The sequence below is a fragment of the Mytilus galloprovincialis genome, chromosome 1, assembly GCF_965363235.1.
Source record: "Mytilus galloprovincialis chromosome 1, xbMytGall1.hap1.1, whole genome shotgun sequence".
Lineage (NCBI taxonomy): Eukaryota > Metazoa > Mollusca > Bivalvia > Mytilida > Mytilidae > Mytilus > Mytilus galloprovincialis.
The window spans coordinates 115,626,753-115,653,225 of NC_134838.1; the positions used below are offsets into that span (position 1 = coordinate 115,626,753).

The 26,473-nt window shown below is 32.1% G+C and overlaps 1 protein-coding gene across 2 annotated transcripts in view; it reads right to left on the minus strand.

Moving 5' to 3' along the window:
• The window catches only part of LOC143052783 (WASH complex subunit 5-like), a 38,873-nt gene that overhangs the window by 6,118 nt on the left and 6,282 nt on the right, over positions 1-26,473 (minus strand). Inside the window, exons 4-19 of one of the 2 annotated variants that reach the window (XM_076225895.1) lie at positions 25,121-25,221; positions 24,504-24,626; positions 23,962-24,187; positions 23,543-23,656; positions 19,767-19,944; positions 15,266-15,390; positions 14,843-14,972; positions 14,591-14,703; positions 13,374-13,540; positions 12,899-12,974; positions 11,853-11,972; positions 3,738-3,869; positions 2,808-2,888; positions 2,333-2,434; positions 1,790-1,969; positions 1,249-1,373 (exon numbers count right to left, since the gene is read on the minus strand). In XM_076225895.1, coding sequence (XP_076082010.1) covers positions 1,249-1,373; positions 1,790-1,969; positions 2,333-2,434; positions 2,808-2,888; positions 3,738-3,869; positions 11,853-11,972; positions 12,899-12,974; positions 13,374-13,540; positions 14,591-14,703; positions 14,843-14,972; positions 15,266-15,390; positions 19,767-19,944; positions 23,543-23,656; positions 23,962-24,187; positions 24,504-24,626; positions 25,121-25,221 — 2,093 coding nt within the window. Of the gene's footprint in view, positions 1-1,248; positions 1,374-1,789; positions 1,970-2,332; positions 2,435-2,807; positions 2,889-3,737; positions 3,870-11,852; positions 11,973-12,898; positions 12,975-13,373; positions 13,541-14,590; positions 14,704-14,842; positions 14,973-15,265; positions 15,391-19,694; positions 19,945-23,542; positions 23,657-23,961; positions 24,188-24,503; positions 24,627-25,120; positions 25,222-26,473 lie in introns of both variants that reach the window. The other variant, XM_076225887.1, reaches the window with a different exon arrangement.

A 26,473-nucleotide genomic window follows, 5' to 3' on the forward strand; every position in this document is an offset into this window, starting at 1 on the left:
CAACACAGTAGAGTGAAATGAAAAATAATCAATAGAAACTAAGGGAACATGAAATCAACAACGTTTGTCAAAGGTAAAATAGAGATAAACTGACTCAAGTCAGAAAATTAATCTCATTGAGATGACCAACAATATTCAGATAAACTGACTCAAGCCAGAAAATCAACCTCATTGAGATGACCAACAATACTCTATAAGTATATACTTACTTAGGATTCTAATTATCTCCCTTGCCAGTCTTCCCATAAAGTTGACACTCTCGTCTACAGTGTGATTTTTAACATGATTATACTTACTTAGGATCTGTGATTCTAATTCTAATTATCTCCCTTGCCAGTCTTCCTATAAAGTTGACACTCTCGTCTACAGTGGGATTGTTAACATGTTTATACTTACTTGGGATCTGTGATTCTAATTATCTCCCTTGCTAGTCTTCCAATAAAGTTGACACTCTCGTCTACAGTGGGATTGTTAACATGTTTATACTTACTTGGGATCTGTGATTCTAATTATCTCCCTTGCTAGTCTTCCTATAAAATTGACACTCTCGTCTACAGTGTGATGTTTAACATGTTTATACTTACTTAGGATCTGTGATTCTAATTATCTCCCTTGACAGTCTTCCTATTAAGTTGACACTCTCATCTACAGTGTGATGTTTCACATTTTTATACTTACTTGGGATCTGTGATTCTAATTCTAATTATCTCCCTTGCCAGTCTTCCTATAAAATTGACACTCTCGTCTACAGTGTGATATATAACATGTTTATACTTACTTGGGATCTGTGATTCTAATTAATTCCCTTGTCAGTCTTCCTATAAAATTGACACTCTCGTCTACAATGTGATGTTTAACATGTTTATACTTACTTGGGATCTGTGATTCTAATTATCTCCCTTGCTAGTCTTCCTATAAAGTTGACACTCTTGTCTACAGTGTGATATTTAACATGTTTATACTTACTTGGGATCTGTGATTCTTATTATCTCCCTTGCTAGTCTTCCTATAAAGTTGACACTCTCGTCTACAGTGTGATGTTTAACATGTTTATACTTACTTGGAGTCTGTGATTCTTATTATCTCCCTTGCCAGTCTTCCTATAAAGTTGACACTCTCGTCTACAGTGTGATGTTTAACATGTTTATACTGACTTGGGGTCTGTGATTCTTATTATCTCCCTTGCCAGTCTTCCTATAAAGTTGACACTCTCATCTACAGTGTGATGTTTAACATGTTTATACTTACTTGGGATCTGTGATTCTAATTATCTCCCTTGCCAGTCTTCCTATAAAATTGACACTCTCATCCACAGGTTGGTATCTGGGTATAGGTATAGCTGTAGACTGGTATATACTCTGCCAATCTTGTACCTATAATTTAAAACATACTTAGTCATCAATACATTCTTTAAATTAGATGCATCATTGCACAAAGTTACTTTGTTTCTTAGAAATAAACAGGAATGTAAAACTTTTGTCAATGAATTATGAAATGTATATTAAAGAGACATACTTTTCAGGGGTTGGGAGCTGTTATGATATCAAAAATATATATTCTCTCCTTAATATATGATTTTAAGTCACTTAGTATCTGGTATTTGATCACAGAACTCTGATATGAACCTTACTTGAAGTCAATGTAGCAATGTAGGTCACAGTGACTTGTGGGAGGTTGGTATACACAACATAGTTATCCAAAAAATATTTCTTAATAACTAAGTAGCATCCATAACAGCATGGGGCTCCCTGTAATCATTTATATTTTCTGTATATTTGACTATAGTTACCTTAGTTCTGAGAAAGCTGTTACATTCCTGTTCCACATTATAGTTAATGATGCGAGAAACTTCTTCTTGCCAAATCTTCAATCCATAGATATTAACATAGTCCTGGATATACTCAAATGATATCCTAAAACCATCCATTCTGTCTCCCAAGGACTCTAACTTGGGCATCAATTCACTGGTCTGAGAGAAAAAAATTATGAAAATAAACATTTTATTCAAATATTGATAAATAAGACTTAAAAAAAACTCACTGAAACTATCACAAATCAAACAATAATCTTTGTGTGACACTGCATGTACTTTGTCTTCTCAACATATGATTATTATCATTTCCTTATATTATTAAGAGTCACAAATTAATACAGCATACTTTAATGAGTTTTTTTTTAACTTTAATGCTAAATTTTTAAATTAGATGTGTTTCATTTCTCATACTGAATACAGCAATGATATCAAGTTTTATTCCCTGTTAAAGGCTTAAATAAAATCCATGTATGGTTTAAAGTTTTGTGTATGAATACTTCATTCCTTAAAATTTGTTACCCTGGCTTTTGGGTTGAACATCAATCCTTTATGTAAAGCTAAAGCTACTTGTTGTACAAGTTCTTTCCTAATCCCATCTTCTAGTAACTGTTTTGGATCAATCTGGGGAAAAAAACTTATGAATAAATATATATCATGTAATAAACTGATTTTGATTATTATAATATACTACTCACAGTTCTAAAGTTTAAGTGACAAAATAAATAGGTATCAAAATGTATAAAAGAGGAGTTACAGTTAACAGTCTTTTAAAAGTTTGTTATTTTGAAACAGAGTAGAGAACACCCTTTATAAGTAGAAAATCTGTTTAACTGCACTGGGATTTTTAATTGTAAGGCAGAATGTTTTTACTTTATTCATACTTTCAAACAGTATACTGCCAGTCTACTTTCTCATCTACAACTTTCCAGTGTTTTCAGTGCTATTCTCCCAACTAACTCAGCCTTACACTAGTAGGGTTGTTCAAATAAATTACCTTAATAATTCCCACCAGAGTAGTTTTCATCATAAGAATACCTTCAGTAAACACTGATATAGAATGTGTTAGTTTGGCTACCTACAAAAAAAAACTTTTACTTTCAAGAACTAAATATATTTTATTCAACAATTTTACAGTACAGATATCTCTATAAACCAGACTGTGTTCATTTTCTTTTATGGTTGAACATACTAAACAAGAATGTGTCCATAGTTCACAGATGCCCCACTCATTCTATCATTTTCTTTGTTCAGTGGACCGTGAAATTGGGGATCAAAACTCTAATTTGGCATTAAAATTAGAAAGATCATATCAAAGGGAACATTTATACTAAGTTTCAAGTTGATTGGACTTCAACTTCATCAAATAATACCTTGACCAAAAACTTTAACCTGAAGAATTGGGATGGACAGCCAAATAGACGAACAGAACAAAAAACATAATATCCCTCACTGGGGCATAGAAATATAAGAAAAATATCTTTATGCTTTTAACTATTTATGTTACTGGTACAACTGAAAATAGGAAATTAATTTTTGAATTGGTTTTTGTTCTTATGAGATAATTCTTCTTTTGCCTGTTACAGAAAAATATACAAAGGAGTGGTGGGACACAGGGAAGGCACTTCAGAATTGTTCCAACCCCCATTCCCAGGATTTTGTTTCCTATACAGCATTTTGTGAGCTTTTGTCTTTCTGTCTTCTTTTTTGGCATGATGCTGTCTTTCTTCAATGATTTTGATTGCCCCCTTGGAATTTTTGTATTCCTTTTTTCTCATTATCAATGTTTAATCATCATGAAAATATTGATGCATAACACTCATCAATTTATAAAAAATTACCATGAAAACTGTTTACCTCTTGTTTTCCAATATGATCTATCATCATAATAAACTATTAAAACATATTTGATATTATAAATCCTTACCTCATATCTTTCATCTAACTGTGCAAACTCTTTCATTTTATCTTTCTCCAGTCTAGTGGGTACTTCTTTAATTTGATGTGTCTGCATGTCTATGATTCTAGCCAGTAAACTGAACATTGTCTGTGGTATAATCTGTAAAAATACATTGGATATACATTTAGCATGTCTATGATTCTAGCCAGTAAACTGAACATTGTCTGTGGTATAATCTGTAAAAATACATTGGATATACATTTAGTATGTCTATGATTCTAGCCAGTAAACTGAACATCGTCTGTGGTATAATCTGTTAAAATACATTGGATATACATTTAGTATGTCTATGATTCTAGCCAGTAAACTGAACATTGTCTGTGGTATAATCTGTTAAAATACATTGGATATACATTTAGTATGTCTATGATTCTAGCCAGTAAACTGAACATTGTCTGTGGTATAATCTGTTAAAATACATTGGATATACATTTAGTATGTCTATGATTCTAGCCAGTAAACTGAACATTGTCTGTGGTATAATCTGTTAAAATACATTGGATATACATTTAGTATGTCTATGATTCTAGCCAGTAAACTGAACATTGTCTGTGGTATAATCTGTTAAAATACATTGGATATACATTTAGTATGTCTATGATTCTAGACAGTAAACTGAACATTGTCTGTGGTATAATCTGTAAAATACATTGGATATACATTTAGTATGTCTATGATTCTAGCCAGTAAACTGAACATTGTCTGTGGTATAATCTGTAAAATACATTGGATATACATTTAGTATGTCTATGATTCTAGCCAGTAAACTGAACATTGTCTGTGGTATAATCTGTAAAAATACATTGGATATACATTTAGTATGTCTATGATTCTAGCCAGTAAACTGAACATTGTCTGTGGTATAATCTGTTAAAATACATTGGATATACATTTAGTATGTCTATGATTCTAGCCAGTAAACTGAACATTGTCTGTGGTATAATCTGTAAAATACATTGGATATACATTTAGTATGTCTATGATTCTAGCCAGTAAACTGAACATTGTCTGTGGTATAATCTGTAAAAATACATTGGATATACATTTAGTATGTCTATGATTCTAGCCAGTAAACTGAACATTGTCTGTGGTATAATCTGTTAAAATACATTGGATATACATTTAGTATGTCTATGATTCTAGCCAGTAAACTGAACATTGTCTGTGGTATAATCTGTTAAAATACATTGGATATACATTTAGTATGTCTATGATTCTAGCCAGTAAACTGAACATTGTCTGTGGTATAATCTGTTAAAATACATTGGATATACATTTAGTATGTCTATGATTCTAGCCAGTAAACTGAACATTGTCTGTGGTATAATCTGTTAAAATACATTGGATATACATTTAGTATGTCTATGATTCTAGCCAGTAAACTGAACATTGTCTGTGGTATAATCTGTTAAAATACATTGGATATACATTTAGTATGTCTATGATTCTAGCCAGTAAACTGAACATTGTCTGTGATATAATCTGTAAAAATACATTGGATATACATTTAGTATGTCTATGATTCTAGCCAGTAAACTGAACATTGTCTGTGGTATAATCTGTTAAAATACATTGGATATACATTTAGTATGTCTATGATTCTAGCCAGTAAACTGAACATTGTCTGTGGTATAATCTGTAAAAATACATTGGATATACATTTAGTATGTCTATGATTCTCGACAGTAAACTGAACATTGTCTGTGGTATAATCTGTTAAAATACATTGGATATACATTTAGTATGTCTATGATTCTAGCCAGTAAACTGAACATTGTCTGTGGTATAATCTGTTAAAATACATTGGATATACATTTAGTATGTCTATGATTCTAGCCAGTAAACTGAACATTGTCTGTGGTATAATCTGTAAAAATACATTGGATATACATTTAGTATGTCTATGATTCTCGACAGTAAACTGAACATTGTCTGTGGTATAATCTGTTAAAATACATTGGATATACATTTAGTATGTCTATGATTCTAGCCAGTAAACTGAACATTGTCTGTGGTATAATCTGTTAAAATACATTGGATATACATTTAGTATGTCTATGATTCTAGCCAGTAAACTGAACATTGTCTGTGGTATAATCTGTTAAAATACATTGGATATACATTTAGTATGTCTATGATTCTAGCCAGTAAACTGAACATTGTCTGTGGTATAATCTGTTAAAATACATTGGATATACATTTAGTATGTCTATGATTCTCGACAGTAAACTGAACATTGTCTGTGGTATAATCTGTTAAAATACATTGGATATACATTTAGTATGTCTATGATTCTAGCCAGTAAACTGAACATTGTCTGTGGTATAATCTGTTAAAATACATTGGATATACATTTAGTATGTCTATGATTCTAGCCAGTAAACTGAACATTGTCTGTGGTATAATCTGTTAAAATACATTGGATATACATTTAGTATGTCTATGATTCTAGCCAGTAAACTGAACATTGTCTGTGGTATAATCTGTAAAAATACATTGGATATACATTTAGTATGTCTATGATTCTAGACAGTAAACTGAACATTGTCTGTGGTATAATCTGTTAAAATACATTGGATATACATTTAGTATGTCTATGATTCTAGCCAGTAAACTGAACATTGTCTGTGGTATAATCTGTTAAAATACATTGGATATACATTTAGTATGTCTATGATTCTAGACAGTAAACTGAACATTGTCTGTGGTATAATCTGTTAAAATACATTGGATATACATTTAGTATGTCTATGATTCTCGACAGTAAACTGAACATCGTCTGTGGTATAATCTGTTAAAATACATTGGATATACATTTAGTATGTCTATGATTCTAGCCAGTAAACTGAACATTGTCTGTGGTATAATCTGTTAAAATACATTGGATATACATTTAGTATGTCTATGATTCTAGCCAGTAAACTGAACATTGTCTGTGGTATAATCTGTTAAAATACATTGGATATACATTTAGTATGTCTATGATTCTAGACAGTAAACTGAACATTGTCTGTGGTATAATCTGTTAAAATACATTGGATATACATTTAGCATGTCTATGATTCTAGCCAGTAAACTGAACATTGTCTGTGGTATAATCTGTTAAAATACATTGGATATACATTTAGTATGTCTATGATTCTAGCCAGTAAACTGAACATTGTCTGTGGTATAATCTGTTAAAATACATTGGATATACATTTAGTATGTCTATGATTCTAGCCAGTAAACTGAACATTGTCTGTGGTATAATCTGTTAAAATACATTGGATATACATTTAGCATGTCTATGATTCTAGCCAGTAAACTGAACATTGTCTGTGGTATAATCTGTTAAAATACATTGGATATACATTTAGTATGTCTATGATTCTAGCCAGTAAACTGAACATTGTCTGTGGTATAATCTGTTAAAATACATTGGATATACATTTAGCATGTCTATGATTCTAGCCAGTAAACTGAACATTGTCTGTGGTATAATCTGTTAAAATACATTGGATATACATTTAGCATGTCTATGATTCTAGCCAGTAAACTGAACATTGTCTGTGGTATAATCTGTTAAAATACATTGGATATACATTTAGTATGTCTATGATTCTAGACAGTAAACTGAACATTGTCTGTGGTATAATCTGTTAAAATACATTGGATATACATTTAGTATGTCTATGATTCTAGCCAGTAAACTGAACATTGTCTGTGGTATAATCTGTTAAAATACATTGGATATACATTTAGTATGTCTATGATTCTAGCCAGTAAACTGAACATTGTCTGTGGTATAATCTGTTAAAATACATTGGATATACATTTAGTATGTCTATGATTCTAGACAGTAAACTGAACATTGTCTGTGGTATAATCTGTTAAAATACATTGGATATACATTTAGTATGTCTATGATTCTAGCCAGTAAACTGAACATTGTCTGTGGTATAATCTGTTAAAATACATTGGATATACATTTAGTATGTCTATGATTCTAGCCAGTAAACTGAACATTGTCTGTGGTATAATCTGTTAAAATACATTGGATATACATTTAGTATGTCTATGATTCTAGCCAGTAAACTGAACATTGTCTGTGGTATAATCTGTTAAAATACATTGGATATACATTTAGTATGTCTATGATTCTAGCCAGTAAACTGAACATTGTCTGTGGTATAATCTGTTAAAATACATTGGATATACATTTAGTATGTCTATGATTCTAGCCAGTAAACTGAACATTGTCTGTGGTATAATCTGTTAAAATACATTGGATATACATTTAGTATGTCTATGATTCTAGCCAGTAAACTGAACATTGTCTGTGGTATAATCTGTTAAAATACATTGGATATACATTTAGTATGTCTATGATTCTAGCCAGTAAACTGAACATTGTCTGTGGTATAATCTGTTAAAATACATTGGATATACATTTAGTATGTCTATGATTCTAGCCAGTAAACTGAACATTGTCTGTGGTATAATCTGTTAAAATACATTGGATATACATTTAGTATGTCTATGATTCTAGCCAGTAAACTGAACATTGTCTGTGGTATAATCTGTAACTATAGGCTCTCAAGAGCCTGTGTCGCTCACCTTGGTCTATGTGCATATTAAACAATGGACACAGATAAATTCATGACATAATTGTGTTTTGGTGATGGTGATGTGTTTGTAGATCTTACTTTACTGAACATTCTTGTTGCTACAATTATCTCTATCTATAATGAACTTGGCCCAGTAATTACAGTGGAAAATATTTTCTAAAAATTTACAAAAATTTATGAAAAATGCTAAAAATTAACTATAAAGGGCAATAACTCCTTAAGGGGTCAATTGACAATTTTGGTCATTTGACTTATTTGTAGATCTTACTTTGCTGAACATTATTGCTGTTTACAGGTTATCTCTATCTATTATAATATTCAAGATAATAACCAAAAACTGCAAAATTTCCTTAAAATTACTAATTCTGGGGCAGCAACCCAACAACAGGGTGTCTGTTTTGTCTGAAAATATCAGGGCAGATAGATCTTGACCTGATAGACAATTTAACCCTGTCATATTTTCTCTAAATGCTTCGGTTTTTGAGTTATAAGCCAAAAACTGCATTTTACCCCTATGTTCTATTTTTAGCCGTGGCAGCCATTTTGGTTGGATGGCCAAGTCACCAGACACATTTTTTTCAATTAGATACCCCAAAGATGATTGTGGCCAAGTTTGGATTAATTTGGCCCAGTAGTTTCATAGGAGAAGATTTTTGTAAAAGATTTCTAAGATTTACGAAAAATGGTTAAAAATTGACTATAAAGGTCAATAACTCCTAAAGGGGTCAACTGACCATTTTGGTCCTGTTGACTTATTTGTAAATCTAACTTTGCTGAACATTATTGATGTTTACAGTTTATCTCTATCTATAATAATATTCAAGATAATAACCAAAAACAGCAAAAATTCCCTAAAATTACCAATTCAGGGGCAGCAACCCAACAACAGTTTGTCCGATTCATCTGAAAATTTCAGGACAGATAGATCTTGACCTGATAAACACTTTTAACCCTGTCAGATTTGCTCTAAATGCTTTGGATTTGAGTTATAAGCCAAAAACTGCATTTTACCCCTATGTTCTATTTTTAGCCATGGCGGCCATCTTGGTTGGTTGGCCGGGTCACGCCACACATTTTTTAAACTAGATACCCTAAAGATGATTGTGGCCAAGTTTGGATTAATTTGGCCCAGCAGTTTCAGAGGAGAAGATTTTTGTAAAAGATTTCTAAGATTTACGAAAAATGGTTAAAAATTGACTATAAAGGTCAATAACTCCTAAAGGGGTCAACTGACCATTTTGGTCCTGTTGACTTATTTGTAAATCTAACTTTGCTGAACATTATTGCTGTTTACAGTTTATCTCTATCTATAATAATATTCAAGATAATAACCAAAAACAGCAAAAAATCCCTAAAATTACCAATTCAGGGGCAGCAACCCAACAACGGGTTGTTGGATTCATCTGAAAATTTGTAGGCAGAAAGATCTTGACCTGATAAACAATTTTACTGATGTCAGATTTGCTCTAAATGCTTTGGTTTTTGAGTTATAAGCCAAAAACTGCATTTTACCCCTATGTTCTATTTTTAGCCATGGCGGCCATCTTGGTTGGTTGGCCGGGTCACGCCACACATTTTTTAAACTAGATACCCCAATGATGATTGTGGCCAAGTTTGGTTTAATTTGGCCCAATAGTTTCAGAGGAGAAGATTTTTGTAAAAGTTAACGACGGACGACGACAGACGACAGACGACGGACGACGACAGACGACGGACGCCAAGTGATGGGAAAAGCTCATTTGGCCCTTTGGGCCAGGTGAGCTAAAAATACATTGGATATATCGTCTCGTATTGTGTTTTCGACCGTCTTACGTTTTCGACCTAATTCTACTTTCACTTCCCGTATGCTGCGCATGCCCGCGTGACGTCATATTCGGCTGCTATACTTAGTAACAATAGCAAATGATATCACATGTGGTGAAGATTATCCAAATAAAGTTATAATAATTAAGTATTTATGATTTAATATTTGATATCACATTTTCGTACTCTTCCACTAATACCAGTTTTACCTTCCCAAAGAAACGATCTAAAATTATCAATTTCTTTAAAAATATGACAGAGGTCTTTGTGCATGCAAAGTTAACTTCAAGGTCCTTATGTCATATGACTGTCATATGGTTAGTTGTAATACTTACAGGTAATTTGCATACAAAAATATGCATGCTCCTTACAGCTTTTAACCAAAAAATAAAATATCAGTTTATTTTTATTCACAGAAAAAAACAGTCTGTCAGTGGAAATTACAGACAATACTCACCAACCTCACTTCACAACGCATTTACTTAAGTATTTAACAAAAACATGAATATATACAAGACCATACAAGGCTTCCCATGTGCCCATGTGCCTCATTTTGAAATGTGTACAACTTGTCCAAAAAAGATATCAAAATAATATTTAATATCTTATAGTCGTCTATGTAAGCATTTAATCCATTAAGTCATAAGCTTGATCGCCTCTATCACTTTGATATAAACTTTGGTATCAAATTTATAACCAATTCCGGATTTGTAAGACAAGTCATTTCCGACTTTAGACCTGTTTCTTAGATAGGTCGAAAACACAAGACGTTTGTTTTTGTCAACAAACGAGCGACAAAAACAAACGAGCCATGGATCCAACGAATTCAAATAAAAAATAAATTAAAGATCGAAATGTATTTCAGATACAAAAATTTTATACACAAGTATACTAGTGACTCTCAAAATATTAGACATGCCTATGTTCAAACATATAAAAGAGAAATTTGGAAAAATATGTTAGTAGGTCGAAAATACAATACATGAGGATACATTTTGTTTTAAGGCATACTGTGGATTCATTTATTTTCTAGGGTACCAATTTTAATGGATTAAAGAAATCTTACATGTTCCTGGATATCTGATTTCATGGTTTTGCTGCAGTCTGCATACAAGCCTATACAAAACTTGTTATTCCTTGAACATTTAATTTCGGTCAATCTGTACTCAGGAAGTTTACGGTATCCATTGAATAATAATGAATCAACAGTAAATCATCTATAGATTACAAAGCTTCAGAAATACTTTTGTGTAGCATGGGCTGTTAGAAATTCAAGTTTTGAACTGATAAAATATGATTACTGAACTAGGCTGAAGTGAGCAAAATGACTTCCAAATTGTGTTTCTATTCTTCAGATAAGACCAATCTGGCGAACGCAGTGGCCCCTGGCCATACACTCAAATAGCACAGCTCTAATTTTCATTTAAACTTACTTACAATTTGGAAATAGTAAGTGGTGATAGACCATGCTTGAAAGATACAGAGCCATAAACTATGGAACGCTAAACAAATTTGCTAGTCAATTTTTGTTTACTTTAGTTCATTACTTGAAGGAATTCTTGAACCTTGATATTATATTTCAGTATCTTGCTTTTAAAATCAATGAAATTATAAAATATATCAAACTTAGAAAATAAAATGTGAGTTATATTTAAAAGAAGTATATTACCTGTAATACTTTTCTAACATAGCTGACCAACTCTCCCGAGTAATATTGGGATACACTCATTAAATCTGGACTGTTGGCTTGGTTGATCCTTAACAATGGTAAATCCAGAGCAGAAGCCATCTGCAATTATATGTGTAAACATATCTACTTGGTTCATATTGTCACAAAGTCAGAATCGTTGGATTGGTTAAAGCTTCATCAAAGGAAGGTCCATGATATAAATGTTTTCTTTATATATGTTATCAATAGTTGAATATTCCTAGGAGTAATATACAGAAGATTGAAACTGTAAAAGATTATAGAATCTTCATCATCTGGCGTACTAAATTATAGTCCTGGTACCTTTGATAACTATTTACACCACTGGGTCAATGCCACTGCTGGTGGACATTTCATCCCTGAGGGTATCACCAGCCCAGTAGTCACCACTTCGGTGTTGACATGAATATCAAAATTGTGGTCATTTTTATAAATTTCCTGTTTACAAAACTTTGAATTTCTCGAAAACTAAAGATTTTCTTATCCCAGGCATAGATTACCTTAGCCGTATTCGGCACAACTTTTTGGAATTTTGGATCCTCAATGCTCTTCAACTTTCTATTTGTTTGGCTTTATAAATAATCTTAAATGAGCGTCACTGATGAGTCTTATGTAGACGAAAAAACGCGCGTCTGGCGTACTAGATTATAATCTGGTACCTTTGATAACTATTATCTTTCATCAAGTATAAGATAAATACATAACCTTAAAAGATTATTTTATAATAAATTTCAATTTATCAGATTTTTCTCAGGCTCTAAAGCTTTAATTTTTTTTGTTATGCATTAGAAAAGATATAAGAGTTTTGTATGTAATTTCAACATAGGGAAATCAACTTCGTGTTTGCACATATGTTTCAACACATGTGGATTTACATAGGATGTGAACTGTAACTGCCATAAATATGTAAATCTGTAAATCTGTGCTTGTTGTTGTTGTTTAAAAAGAATAAAGCAGCACATCATATTAGTATGGAACAACTACAGCATATCAAAATGATTTGTTACCTTTAAAAATGTAGCTCTTAATTTGATGACAAGAGAAGGATCTTTCTTAATTCCTTGCTGCATGTAGCCTGTGTAACTGTAACATAACAATGTTGAAATATACTTTAAATAACATATCACATGTTTTGCACAACATGTTTTAAAACATTTTGAAACAGGAAAAACAATTTGATAAGGGTATTAAACAGAACCTGAACCAGGCCTTTAAATAAAAGTAATTTTTAGAAAGTACCCAATTTTTTTTATAAACTTATAAACCTTAGATATCTCTCTTTTTTCCATACAAGTAAAACAAGAATAAATTTAAGAAAAGAATAAAAACAAACTACATGTAAGAGAGCAAAAATTTAAAAGCATGATATCTACCCCTTACAAATGATGGAATGAAATATTGTAGTCTAATGCTATTATCCTATAAATGTTGATTTACATATCAAAAATGCTAAACTACATGTAAGGGAGAGTATTGATGTACCTATCAATGATTGTCCAGGCATAGGACAGATCAGCTACAATCTGAATAGTGATCAACACCTCCTCTTTAATGTTAATGGTCCTGATCATTTGATGTAAGTATTTCCTAGTGTCAGCTAAAAACTGTTTTACTTGTAAGTTACTCTCCAGCTGGTGGAACTCCTGTACCTAAAAAGTAAAAGGATATTAGCTAAAATATAACTTAACTTCACAATTCTGTATAGTTTCAGAAAATATTTTTGTTATTGTTTGAAATATTTCCTATTTACAGATAACATACAGTAATTAAATGACAGAAATGTACAGTAAAAATTTTTAAAAAATCATAATATCCAGACATGATTTGAACATTCAAAGAAATAATATGGAGAAAATCCCTAGCCCAAAAAGATATTCATTAAGGAAGTGATTATAGGATTATCTATTCGCTGATAAAATAAATCAATTTGAGTAATATGTGTGCCCTATGTCAACCTTTTTGCCAATTTTATGCAAAAATCTGGTAAACCTGCATTATTATGTCTCTATAATCATTAAAAAGTCACTCAGTGGGCAACAATGTAACAGCTTATATTTACATTTACCGCACACATTTTAAAGAGAAAATAAATTCAAAATGGTATACTTTTTTTCATTTTCTTGAATTTCAGGACCAATTAGCTTCTTTTTACACATCTTTTTAGGGGCATAAGGAAGTTCACCAATAATTCATGGCCCTATTGCTTTCTATGTTAAATTCCTCAATTTCAAGCAGATATAGCTCTTTTGTTTTACGTTCAATTAAAGTGACAATCATTGCATGCCAAAGCCACACTTTATGGTTTCTTGAACTGAAAAAACTAACATACCTTTAATGGCATACAAGAAAGAACTGAATCCCAGAACTTAGGATGTATCAAAACAGGTAATGCAGATCTTACAAACAGGCAAAATGTACCTGCTTTTTAAAATTTGATGCACTTTTTTGAATATTCCAAGTTATAAGTCAAAAAGTGTTCTTCAATGATCACCAGTCATTCAGCTTTTATTTGATACCAAAAAGACATAGATATTCGACTTATTTTCAAAGTTACACTCCTGCATAGGAACTATTTTGTATTAGTACTATTACATTCTGGTATGCACTTTCTGGCTGGGCCCAAATTAGTGGTGTAACACCATAGTATATATGTTTATTGGATTATTTTTCTAGGGACATAACATATAGAGTGGACTTACCTCTTCTAAAGCCTGTATAAGTTGGACTATTTTTCTGCCTGCAGAAGTTGAATCATCAAAACTCAATGATGATATCTGTTTACTCATCTCACTGAACCAGGCTTGTAAATTTTCTATCAATCAAAAATGATGATGAATTTAATTACAACATTGTTAGTCTATGCATTATTTTTTTAAGATTAATATTTCAAATCATAACATTAAAAATTATGAATAGAAGGATTTCTTTCTTTCAATATAGATAAAACTTACCATTTTTCTCCACCCTTGTGAGTGGCTTGGTCCCTGAGAAAACTTCCCCAAGTTCTTGCATTCTCTCTGTTCCCTCCTTCTTGTGTTCATCCCATTTATTTTCTTTCTCATTCAACATGTGTCTAAACATCTAAAAGAAGATTTATTTTGAATGAAAAACGTTTGTGAAAAAAAACTTATTTAAAGTTTGAACACAATCTAGAGGACAAACTTTCTTTTTCTCAGCTTTATAGAATTGTTCTCTATAAAAAATATGTCAATGTGGTATGATACTTTCTTTTTCTTGGATAATATAATCGTTATCTAAAAAACAAAGGAGAAGATGTGGAATGATTGCCAGTGAATCCAAATAGCATATGAAAAGTTCTGATAATCTAATTACTATGCAGAGGACACAATTGTAATAGGGAGGAAAACACATACCTCTTTAAGTTTGAATTCAAACTGTCCTACACTTAGTAGCAACCTAAATACTGTTAAGGCATTAAACTTAGCATCAGCTAACACTTGTTCTCTCAGCTGTCTGCATCTTTTATTCATATCAGCACCTAACAAAACAAATATAGTACAATAATCTCAGGAAATAACATTAAAAAACAAGCAATTTAGGCAATACACACCAGAAAATATGCATTAAGTCAATAAAACATCACAAAACAATCTGTTAAAAGATTTCAAGTGTATAAAGTCAAAGTGTATGTTATAAATAAAATATTTTTCATTAAAGGATTAAATTGAAAAAAGTGAGTTTGTGAAATAGTTTCATCACATATCATGATTCATGAGACATAAGGCTAACACAATTATATTTTTGTTGTAAAATGTGTATTTGGGCCTATAATTCTGATAACTATGATAGAAAACAAGGTTGAAATTAGTTAACAATGACACCTTAGAGTTACATTACTATCACTCAGACTAGTAGATCTGACTATTGTAACAACTACCCAACCAACTTGTTGATTAGTTTTCTCAATTGAATTGTTTTATATTTTTAATGTCAGAGCCTTTTATAGCGGACTATACAATAAAGATTTTTCATTGTTAAAGGCTGTATGGTTCCTTATACTTGTAAACATCCACTTTATTTTAACTTTGGTGAATAGTTATGTCATTGGCAATCATACCAAATCTCCTTTTTTTTATTTTGAGAGACATTACAAATTACATTTATCATTTTGCTTTATCCTACTTCCCTTCTAGCACCTGAAACCTTTGACACTTACTACAGCGACTTGACTGTAAGTGTTGCTATCCACCAATTGCAACTTATTCAAAATTCTGACCAAATTGCAATTTGTTTTATAAACTCAAATTGTTCAACTGGTCAGAAATTTGAACTAACTGCTGTAGAAACCCACAGTCAAGTAGTGAAAGTGCAAGGTGATAAAATAAAACATACTTACAATCCTATAAGACTTTAACTCCACTTTAATGATGTTGTGACATAACCAGTTTATCAGTTTGTATAGGTATATTATAGTCATTTCCATGCCGAAGGAACTGTTATTATTTTGAATTGCTATAAAAATGTCCAAACTAAGCTTTCATATAGTTTTTCTTTTAGAAGTATTCTATATTTATAAGAATCAGACATTATGTGAATTAAAACATTTCATATTCAGTAAAATATGTTTGTAGGAAGTGTCCATGGGGAGATAATCATTTTTTCTTTCAAAAAGTCTTTATTCAAAAGAATAATATTTTAGGTTATCTCCCCATGGAAACTTATCAAGAGCATATTGTTATTTCACACATATTTTACTGAATATATGATGTTTTATTTAAAATGATATCTGATTCTTATGAATATAGAATACCTTTAGAAAGAAAAACTATATGAAAGCTTAGTTTGGACATTTTTATAGCAATTCAAAATAATAATAGTTCCTTCAGCATGGAAATGACTATAATATACCTATACAAACTGATAGACTCATTTTGTCACAACATCATCACCGTGTAGAACGCCACATGCGGGGTGTCGGCTATGTTTGACATGGGGTGGCAATTTTGAAGCGACGAAAAAGTAACAAGGTAAGTTCAAGCATCAAAATTTCTTATTTTTACAACTCTCAGTACCATACAATGTATTGCACGGAAGGAACCGCAACATAATTTATTTCCTGAAAGCAGAAGCAGTCGTTTTCAGTGCTCAGTTTTCTCAAACACTTCGCCCTAGTTTTCCGTGTTGCAGATTTTGAGGCTTTATATGCAAATTTCGGTATAAAAAACTACTTTACACAGCTACCCTCCGTATCATTTATATAGAATTGTATTCCTCTCATTGACTTATACCAAATACCAGTTTCTTAGTTAAAATTGATTGGTTTTAAAACTGTTATTCATCAAAATATAAAGTGTCGCTCGGGGTGTCAGATTTTGCGTCGCAAGGGGTAGAGGCTGGTCATAAAAAAAGAATACATTTTCTTATAAATCGATCTCTATCTGATACTTTTTAATTCAAACACACCTACACTGTTATGGTGACAAATTACAAACTTAAGGTATGTCATTTGGTCCATATTTTAGTCTTTTAAGTAATGTGGATTTTTATTGATAGACATAGCAAATAAAGCCTCAAAGTAGAAAAATAATTGGATATGAATAGAAGTGTAATGTTGTTTGTTTTATATCATACCTTTGAAATACAAAAATATTGACAAATGGACGTAAGAATATGAAATTTACACGTATGAATGAAGAAGGGTGTACCCGATTAATTATCAAATCATTAATGATTTAAATTGAGTTGAATAGGAATACACTTAATCAAATGCTATGAACATATAAATCTTTTAATCTTTCCATGATATGTTTTTCAATTTCGTAAATGCAAATGTATATTCGAGATCGTAAATGATTTTATATAATTTTTATTTAGTAACTGTATCAGTTTATTTTCACAAACTGATCGACGCCCAAATAGATTAGTTGTTGTTTAGACACTATGTAAATGCATAAACGTATATATTTTTTTAAAGGAATGGAACGAGAAGGATTTGAAATAGACCACGAAGAGGAGGTTGGCGAGCAGTTTGTTTGTCATGTGTGTGCCAAAAGATATAAGCACGAGTCATCCCTCAATAAGCACCTAAAGATACATAACGGAGAGGAGCACCCTTGTATGCAATGTGAAAAAAAACATTCCGTACCATTTTTTACTATGAATGAAATCAAAAGCACATGTTTTATACACAGGCACTTGTCTCAGAAAAAAAATTTCCTATATACATTAAGGTATATAGGAAATTTTTTTTCTGAGACAAGTGCCTGTGGTTTTATAAGACCAAAAACAGGCAAAATGAAAAACTCTTATTTTGTCATGGTAAAGAAGATGTGAATGAAATCAAAAGCATATATTTATATTTTTTGGACCTTTTGGATTATAGCTCTTCATCTTTTATATAAGCTTTGGAGTTTAAATATTTTGGCCACGAGCATAACTGAAGAGACATGTATTATCGAAATGGGCATCTGGTGCAACAAAATTGGTACCGTTAATTTTATTGAGACCAAAAACAGGCAAAATGAAAAATCCTTGTTTTGTCATGGTATAGTAGATGTGTTTGAAATAAAATGTATCATATGAAGACTAATTTACATGCAAATATGTATTTTTTTTTATGACAAGCCTCTACCCCTTGCGACGCAAAATCTGACACCCTGAGCGACACTTTATATTTTGATGAATAACAGTTTTAAAACCAATTAATTTTAACTAAGAAACTGGTATTTGCTATAAGTCAATGAGAGGAATACAATTCTATATAAATAATACGAAGGGTAGCTGTGTAAAGTAGTTTTTTATACCGAAATTTGCATATAAAGCCTCAAAATCTGCAACACGGAAAACTAGGGCGAGGTGTTTGAGAAAACTGAGCACTGAAAACGACTGCTTCTGCTTTCAGGAAATAAATTATGTTGCGGTTCCTTCCGTGCAATACATTATATGGTACTGAGAGTTCTAAAAATAAGAAATTTTGATGCTTGAACTTACCTTGTTACTTTTTCGTCGCTTCAAAATTGCCACCCCATGTCAAACATAGCCGACACCCCGCATGTGGCGTTCTACACGGTGATCATTAAAGTGGAGTTAAAGTAGGATTGTAAGTATGTTTTATTTTATCACCTTGAACTTTCACATTTAGGCTCATTAATTTGTTCAATATTTTGACCAATTTAACAATTTGGTTTAATAAAACAAATTGCAATTTGGTCAAAATTTTGAATGAGTTGCAATTGCTGAATAGCAACACTAACAGTCATGTCACTGTAAGAGAAAGAGCTGATGTATGCAACATTAGCCACCTGAGAGTAACATTGCAGTCCCTCATAACACACTTACTAGGAGAGAGAGCTGATGTATGCAACATAAGCCACCGGAGAGTAACATTGCTGTCCCTCATAACACACTTACTAGGAGAGAGAGCTGATGTATGTAACATTAGCCAACGGAGAGTAACATTGCTGTCCCTCATAACACACTTAATAGGAGAGAGAGCTGATGTATGCAACATTAGCCACTGGAGAGTAACGTTGCTGTCCCTCATAACACACTTACTAGGAGAGAGAGCTGATGTATGCAACATTAGCCACTGGAGAGTAACATTGCTGTCCCTCATAACACATTTACTAGGAGAGACAGCTGATGTATGCAACATTAGCCACTGAAGAGTAACATTGCTGTCCCTCATAACACACTTACTAGGAGAGAGAGCTGATGTATGCAACATTAGCCACTGAAGAGTAACATTGCTGTCCCTCATAGCACACTTACTAGGCGAGAGAGCTGATGTATGCAACATTAGCTACCAGAGAGTAATATTGCTGTCCCTCATCATACACTTACTAGGCGAGAGAGCTGATGTATGCAACATTAGCCACCAGAGAGTAACATTGCTGTCCCTCATCATACACTTACTAGGAGAGAGAGTTGATGTATGCAACATTAGCCACCGGAGAGTAACATTGCTGTCCCTCATAACGTTCATCATCTTTGGTATATTGTCCAGTACAAACTCTTCTGTCAGTACACCTTCTTTAAGATACTTCTCTAATGGAGTGTGCAGCTTCACTACTTTATTGGCATATTTTGTAGCCTAATAAATAAAGAAATTTACATAGTTTATATTGTGTATTGATTGCATCTGTTTCATATAATTAACTTGATTTTTATTATCTTATCTACTTCTAATTGCAATGCAATATATGATTATTTGTATTTAAACAATTTAACCATTAGAATATATCATATACATTTTGTAGTACTTCAAGCAAAAAAGTATTCAAAATTATATTTCATTACTGTATATTTCATAGTAGCTCCATGAAGCCTGAATTTCATCTGGCAATGTTTACAAAATCGTATTCTACTTATTCTAGAAAAGTTTTATAGGTGAAGATTTTTTGTAGTATTTCCTATGTCAACTTAAAATATGATATTTAACCAGTAATAGTTAGAAAACAAGAATGTGTCCATAGTACAATGATGCCCTACTTGCACTATCATTTTTTTTGTTCAATGGACCATGATTGGGCTTAAAACTCTAATTTGGCATTAAAATTAGAAAGATCTGATCATAAAGAACATGTGAACAAAGTTTCAAGTTGATTGGACTTCAAGTTCACAAAACTAGAGGCTCTAAAGAGCCTGTGTCGCTCACCTTTGTCTATGTGCATATTAAACAAAGGACACAAATGGATTCATGACAAAATTGTATTTTGGTGATGGTGATGTGTTTGAAGTTCTTACTTTACTGAACGATTTTGCTTCTTACAATTATATCTATAATGAACTTTGCCCATTAGTAACAGAGAACTATATTTGGTAAAAATTTACATAAATTTACCAAATTAATGAAAATTGTTAAAAATTGACTATAAAGGGCAATAACTCCTTAAGGGGTCAATTGACCATTTAGGTCATGTTGACTTATTTGTAGATCTTACTTTGCTGAACATTATTGCTGTTTACAGTTTATTGCTATCTATAATAGTATTCAAGATAACCAAAAACGACAAAATTTCTTTAAAAATTACCAATTGGAGGGCAGCAACCCAACAACCAGTTGTCCAATTCATCTGAAAAATTCAGGGCAGATAGATATTGACTTGATTAACAATCTAACACTTGTCAGATTTGCTCTAGATGCTTTGGTTTCATAGTTATAAGCCAAAAACTGCATTTTACCCCTATGTTCTATTTTTAGCCGTGGCGGCCATCTTGGTTAAATGGCCAGGTCATCAGACACATTTTTCAAACTAGATACCCCAAAGATGATTGTGGCCTAGTAGTTTCAGTGGAGATTTTGTAAAAGATTACTTAGATTTATGAAAAATGGTTAAAGATTGACTATAAAGGGCAATAACTCCTAAAGGGGTCAGCTGACCATTTTGGTCATGTTGACTTATTTGTAGATCTTACTTTGCTGAACATTATTGCTTTTTACAATTTATCTCTATCTATAATAATATTCAAGATATTAACCAAAAACAGCAAAATTTCCTCAAAATTACCAATTCAGGGGCAGCAACCCAACAACCGATTGACCGATTCATCTGAAAATTTCAGGGCAGATAGATCTTGACCTGATAAACATTTTTATCCCTGTCAGATTTCCTCAAAATGCTTTGGTTTTTGAGTTATAAGCCAAAAACTGCATTTTACCCCTATGTTCTATTTTTAGCGGTGGTGGTCATCTTGGTTGGTTGACCAGGTCACGCCACACATTTTTTAAAGTAGATACCCCAAAGATGATTGTGGCCAAGTTTGGATTAATTTGGCCAAGTAGTTTCAGAGGAGAAGATTTTTGTAAAAGATTACTTTAATTAACGAAAAATGGTTAAAAATTGACTATAAAGGGCAATAACTCCTAAACGGGTCAACTGACCATTTTGGTCATGTTGACTTATTTGTAGATCTTACTTTGCTGAACATTATTGCTGTTTACAGTTTATCTCTATCTATAATAATATTCAAGATAATAACCAAAAACAGCAAAATTTCCTCAAAATTACCAATTCAGGGGCAGCAACCCAACAACCGATTGACCGATTCATCTGAAAATTTCAGGGCAGATAGATCTTGACCTGATAAACATTTTTATCCCATGTCAGATTTCCTCAAAATGCTTTGGTTTTTGAGTTATAAGCCAAAAACTGCATTTTACCCCTATGTTCTATTTTTAGCGGTGGCGGCCATCTTGGTTGGTTGACCAGGTCACGCCACACATTTTTTAAACTAGATACACCAATGATGATTGTGGCCAAGTTTGGTTTGATTTGGCCCAGTAGTTTCAGAGGAGAAGATTTTTGTAAAAGCTAACGCCGGACGACGACGGACGACGGACGACAGACGACGGACGCCGGACGCAAAGTGATGAGAAAAGCTCACTTGGCCCTTTGGGCCAGGTGAGCTAATAATATTCAAGATAATAACCAAAAACAGCAAAATTTCCTTAAAATTACCAATTCAGGGGCAGCAACCCAACAACCGATTGACCGATTCATCTGAAAATTTTAGGGCAGATAGATCTTGACCTGATAAACATTTTTATCCCCATGTCAGATTTCCTCAAAATGCTTTGGTTTTTGAGTTATAAGCCAAAAACTGCATTTTACCCCTTTGTTCTATTTTTAGCCGTGGCGGCCATCTTGGTTGGTTGACCAGGTCACGCCACACATTTTTTAAACTAGATACCCCAAAGATGATTGTGGCCAAGTTTGGATTAATTTGGCCAAGTAGTTTCAGAGGAGAAGATTTTTGTAAAAGATTACTTTAATTAACGAAAAATGGTTAAAAATTGACTATAAAGGGCAATAACTCCTAAACGGGTCAACTGACCATTTTGGTCATGTTGACTTATTTGTAGATCTTACTTTGCTGAACATTATTGCTGTTTACAGTTTATCTCTAACTATAATAATATTCAAGATAATAACCAAAAACAGCAAAATTTCTTCAAAATTACCAATTCAGGGGCAGCAACTCAACAACCGATTGACCGATTCATCTGAAAATTTCAGGGCAGATAGATCTTGACCTGATAAACATTTTTACCCCATGTCAGATTTGCTCTAAATGCTTTGGTTTTTGAGTTATAAGCCAAAAACTGCATTTTACCCCTATGTTCTATTTTTAGCCGTGGCGGCCATCTTGGTTGGTTGACCGGGTCACGCCACACATTTTTTAAACTAGATACCCCAATGATGATTGTGGCCAAGTTTGGTTTGATTTGGCCCAGTAGTTTCAGAGGAGAAGATTTTTGTAAAAGTTAACGACGACGGACGACGACGACGACGACGGACGACGGACGACGACGGACGACGGACGCCAAGTGATGAGAAAAGCTCACTTGGCCCTTCGGGCCAGGTGAGCTAAAAATATGTTGACCAAAAACTTAACCAAAATCTTCAACCTAAAGTGGGACAGGTAGACGAAAGAATAATGAACAAACAAACAAACAGACGCACAGACAGAAATACATAATGCCCCTAAGTGGGTGATAAAAATCTTGTTGCATAAATCTTACACTGTTTTGGGATAAGGTTATTTCAAAATGTTCATTTAACAAATTGTAGTTATACATTCTTAAAGAAAAGTGAAAAGAAACATTCATACATCTCCCATCTGAAAACAAATCGTCTTTCAGGTGACAGAACTCTGTTGCTGTTTTAATTAAATAAAAAGTTAAATACCTGTTCTCTGACATTTCCCGTTTCTAATGTATTGTTTAATGCTGTTGATGCTGCTTTGTATGTTGACCAGGCATCTAACAGGTTGACTGGCATACCCATGTATACACTGATTACCTGTAATATAGTTCATTAAAATTAATAGTTGGGAAACTGTATAGGACTTATCTTTCTTCCATGTGACTGTATCATTCTGCTAATTAGCTCTTTGTAAAATCCCATATCATGTCTGTGTGATGTCATATGTGTTTGACCTGGTTATTACTTTTACCCCCGTCTAAACATTCAAATACAAAAATTTGTGTTAGATATGCTTCATTTATAATATATTCTGTTTGATAAATGATTAATATAATAGATGACTTATGTTATGTTCTTTCCTTAACTTTAGTCTGGTGACATTGCTATATATAATGTCTTACCCAATTATCTGGGAAATGTTTATCTACTATCTCCCTCATTTTGGCCTGTTGGTTATGTAGAATTTCAGGTTCAAAATATAGAATGACATAAAGCATGGATGCCTGTGTAGCTAGAGCTGTAGAGCGATGTTCTGGCAGAGGATAGGCTGATATCTGATTATATATATCATCTGACCTCAATCGACCAATCACCATGTTGATAAAGTCACTGTTGATATGTACTCGACTGAAAGATATAGGAAAATGCTATGTAAGCTTAAAAAAATCAAATACAAAGAGCAATGCATAGACTTTTCCAAAAAGATGCAACAATACAGAGTTTTTTAAGATAAATTTGATTCTGTGCATCTTGATATTATCCGTATATGTAAGTAATCTCGTATTTTTTCTTGTTTTCAATTGCAAAGATTTAGGTTTACAATTAGTGCACAGATTAAATGCTGAATTTACAGTGTGCCTCTGAGTTGTTCAGGTCTAACTATTAGTATGATTCTGGGAAGTTCAAAGTATATAATTATTGTTTAGTATGACTTAGTACTTACTTAAAGTATGACTCTGGATAATTTGGAGGTCTTTTAGCACCGGGTGCATTAGAGAATCCAGTACTTCTTAATAGTTTACAGACATCATCTATGTTAGAATCACCAGCAGCAGCTTTCTGGGCACTGTAAAGGAAGAAAATTGTTAGTGTAAGAAATTTCCTCAATTTAAAAGCAAATTGACCCAGTTTTGGATATTTCTGTCAGCAAACAGATCACTTTTAAAATTTTGTACAGCTAAAATAACAAAAACAGTTTTGCATTTTCAAAATTCTTTTCAAACATAAAATTTTAAAATCAAATTTCTACCATTTTTATATTTTCACTCTTAAATGAAAACTCAGTTCAAGGGATTTGAAAAAGGTCAACAAAGGAAGATAATTTAAGCCTAAAAAGACAACATGCAGGTGGAATAAGTAATGTTCATTGTTTAAAAGAGATACATACAAAGATGCATCCAGTTTAAAAGTGAGAGACAAAATATAAAACATTTTTTTATTATGAGATTAAAGGAAATAAGGTGTGAAGATATGGTCATCTGCACGGGCAGTAATAATAATATAAACATATCAATTTTTGTAACATAAAGTGACAACCCACCAGTATTAAAAATTTCTTACCTATATCTATAATAAGAAACCAGTATTCTTTCTCTAATAATACCTTCTATTCTTGTATCAATAATGAGTAACATTACACCATATAAAAACAAAGCCTCACACTGTAAAAAAAAACCAAAATATCATAATATGTACAACATTTCAGTAACTTATTTTTAACCATCATTTGAAGAAATCATTTGTAAACATATGAAGAATATAAATACAGTATCATATACTTATTCTTCATGTATCTGTCAACAGTTAGGAAACATATATTATACAGTAGTCAAAATAATTATGAGGTTTTGAAAGGCTATTTTATTATTTCTCTTTTGAAATAAAAAAAAACAAACATATTGACACCTTACAATGATGTACAAACCTAATTCTTATTAAACAATATTTGAGAAAATTTGTGATTTTCTTATGGCAACTGGTGTGGCAAAGGTAAAAAGATAAAACCAGAGTTATACAGTTGAAAATGTTTATATACTTCCAAAATTCATATTGTCATATATAATCTATAAGTGTATAGATGTCCAAATTTACATGTCTGTATTATTTGTTCACATATACATTTTGAGATAAATAATGAAAATACAATATAATAGAAAGATTATTGGTTTGTGAAAGCTCATTCTACAACTTTGGATTTTATAAAATAAGATGTAGGAAAATATACTTTTCAGATTTGACCAGTCAAAATTGTTACTGGTAAAACATGTAAAGATTTAGAGGGAGAATACTGATAACAAACTTAAAACAAAACTGTGTATGTTTTTTTGTTGTATTTTTCACAAGGAATGGTATACAAATCACTGGAAAAAATATGTTTTGCTATTTGACCAATCTTGTTACTTGTGAGATATCTATAAATGCTTAAATGTTTTTGCATTGATAAAGTATTACTTTGAAAGTGTTTTCTTCCTTTACAATGTTGCCCTGTTTACATTTCTAAATTACCAAATAGTAAATTTGTAGTTGTCCTGTAAAGTATAATGAATTTCAAAAGGGCAATGTCTATGCAAATGTTATAAAGTGTTTATCTTTGATCACCAAATATTTCTAAGACTTTTTGAACCAGACAAAATTCTTCACTCCAACTACTTTAATTCAAAAAGGAAAACATTAATTTAGAGATTACTCATTTGCAATAGATGAATGTCTTAGTGTCAATATATGGAAATACATTAATGGAATCAAAAGTCTGACGATACACCAACCAGTACAAAATTGAATTGTATACAGGACTGAGTATTAAATAAAGTAATCTCAGTCAGTCATTTATAGTTATTTCACAAGTTACAAGATCAGTCATATGTTCATGTATCTGTTGCAAGTCAGGAGCTTCCTTCATCTGTCCCAAGTCAA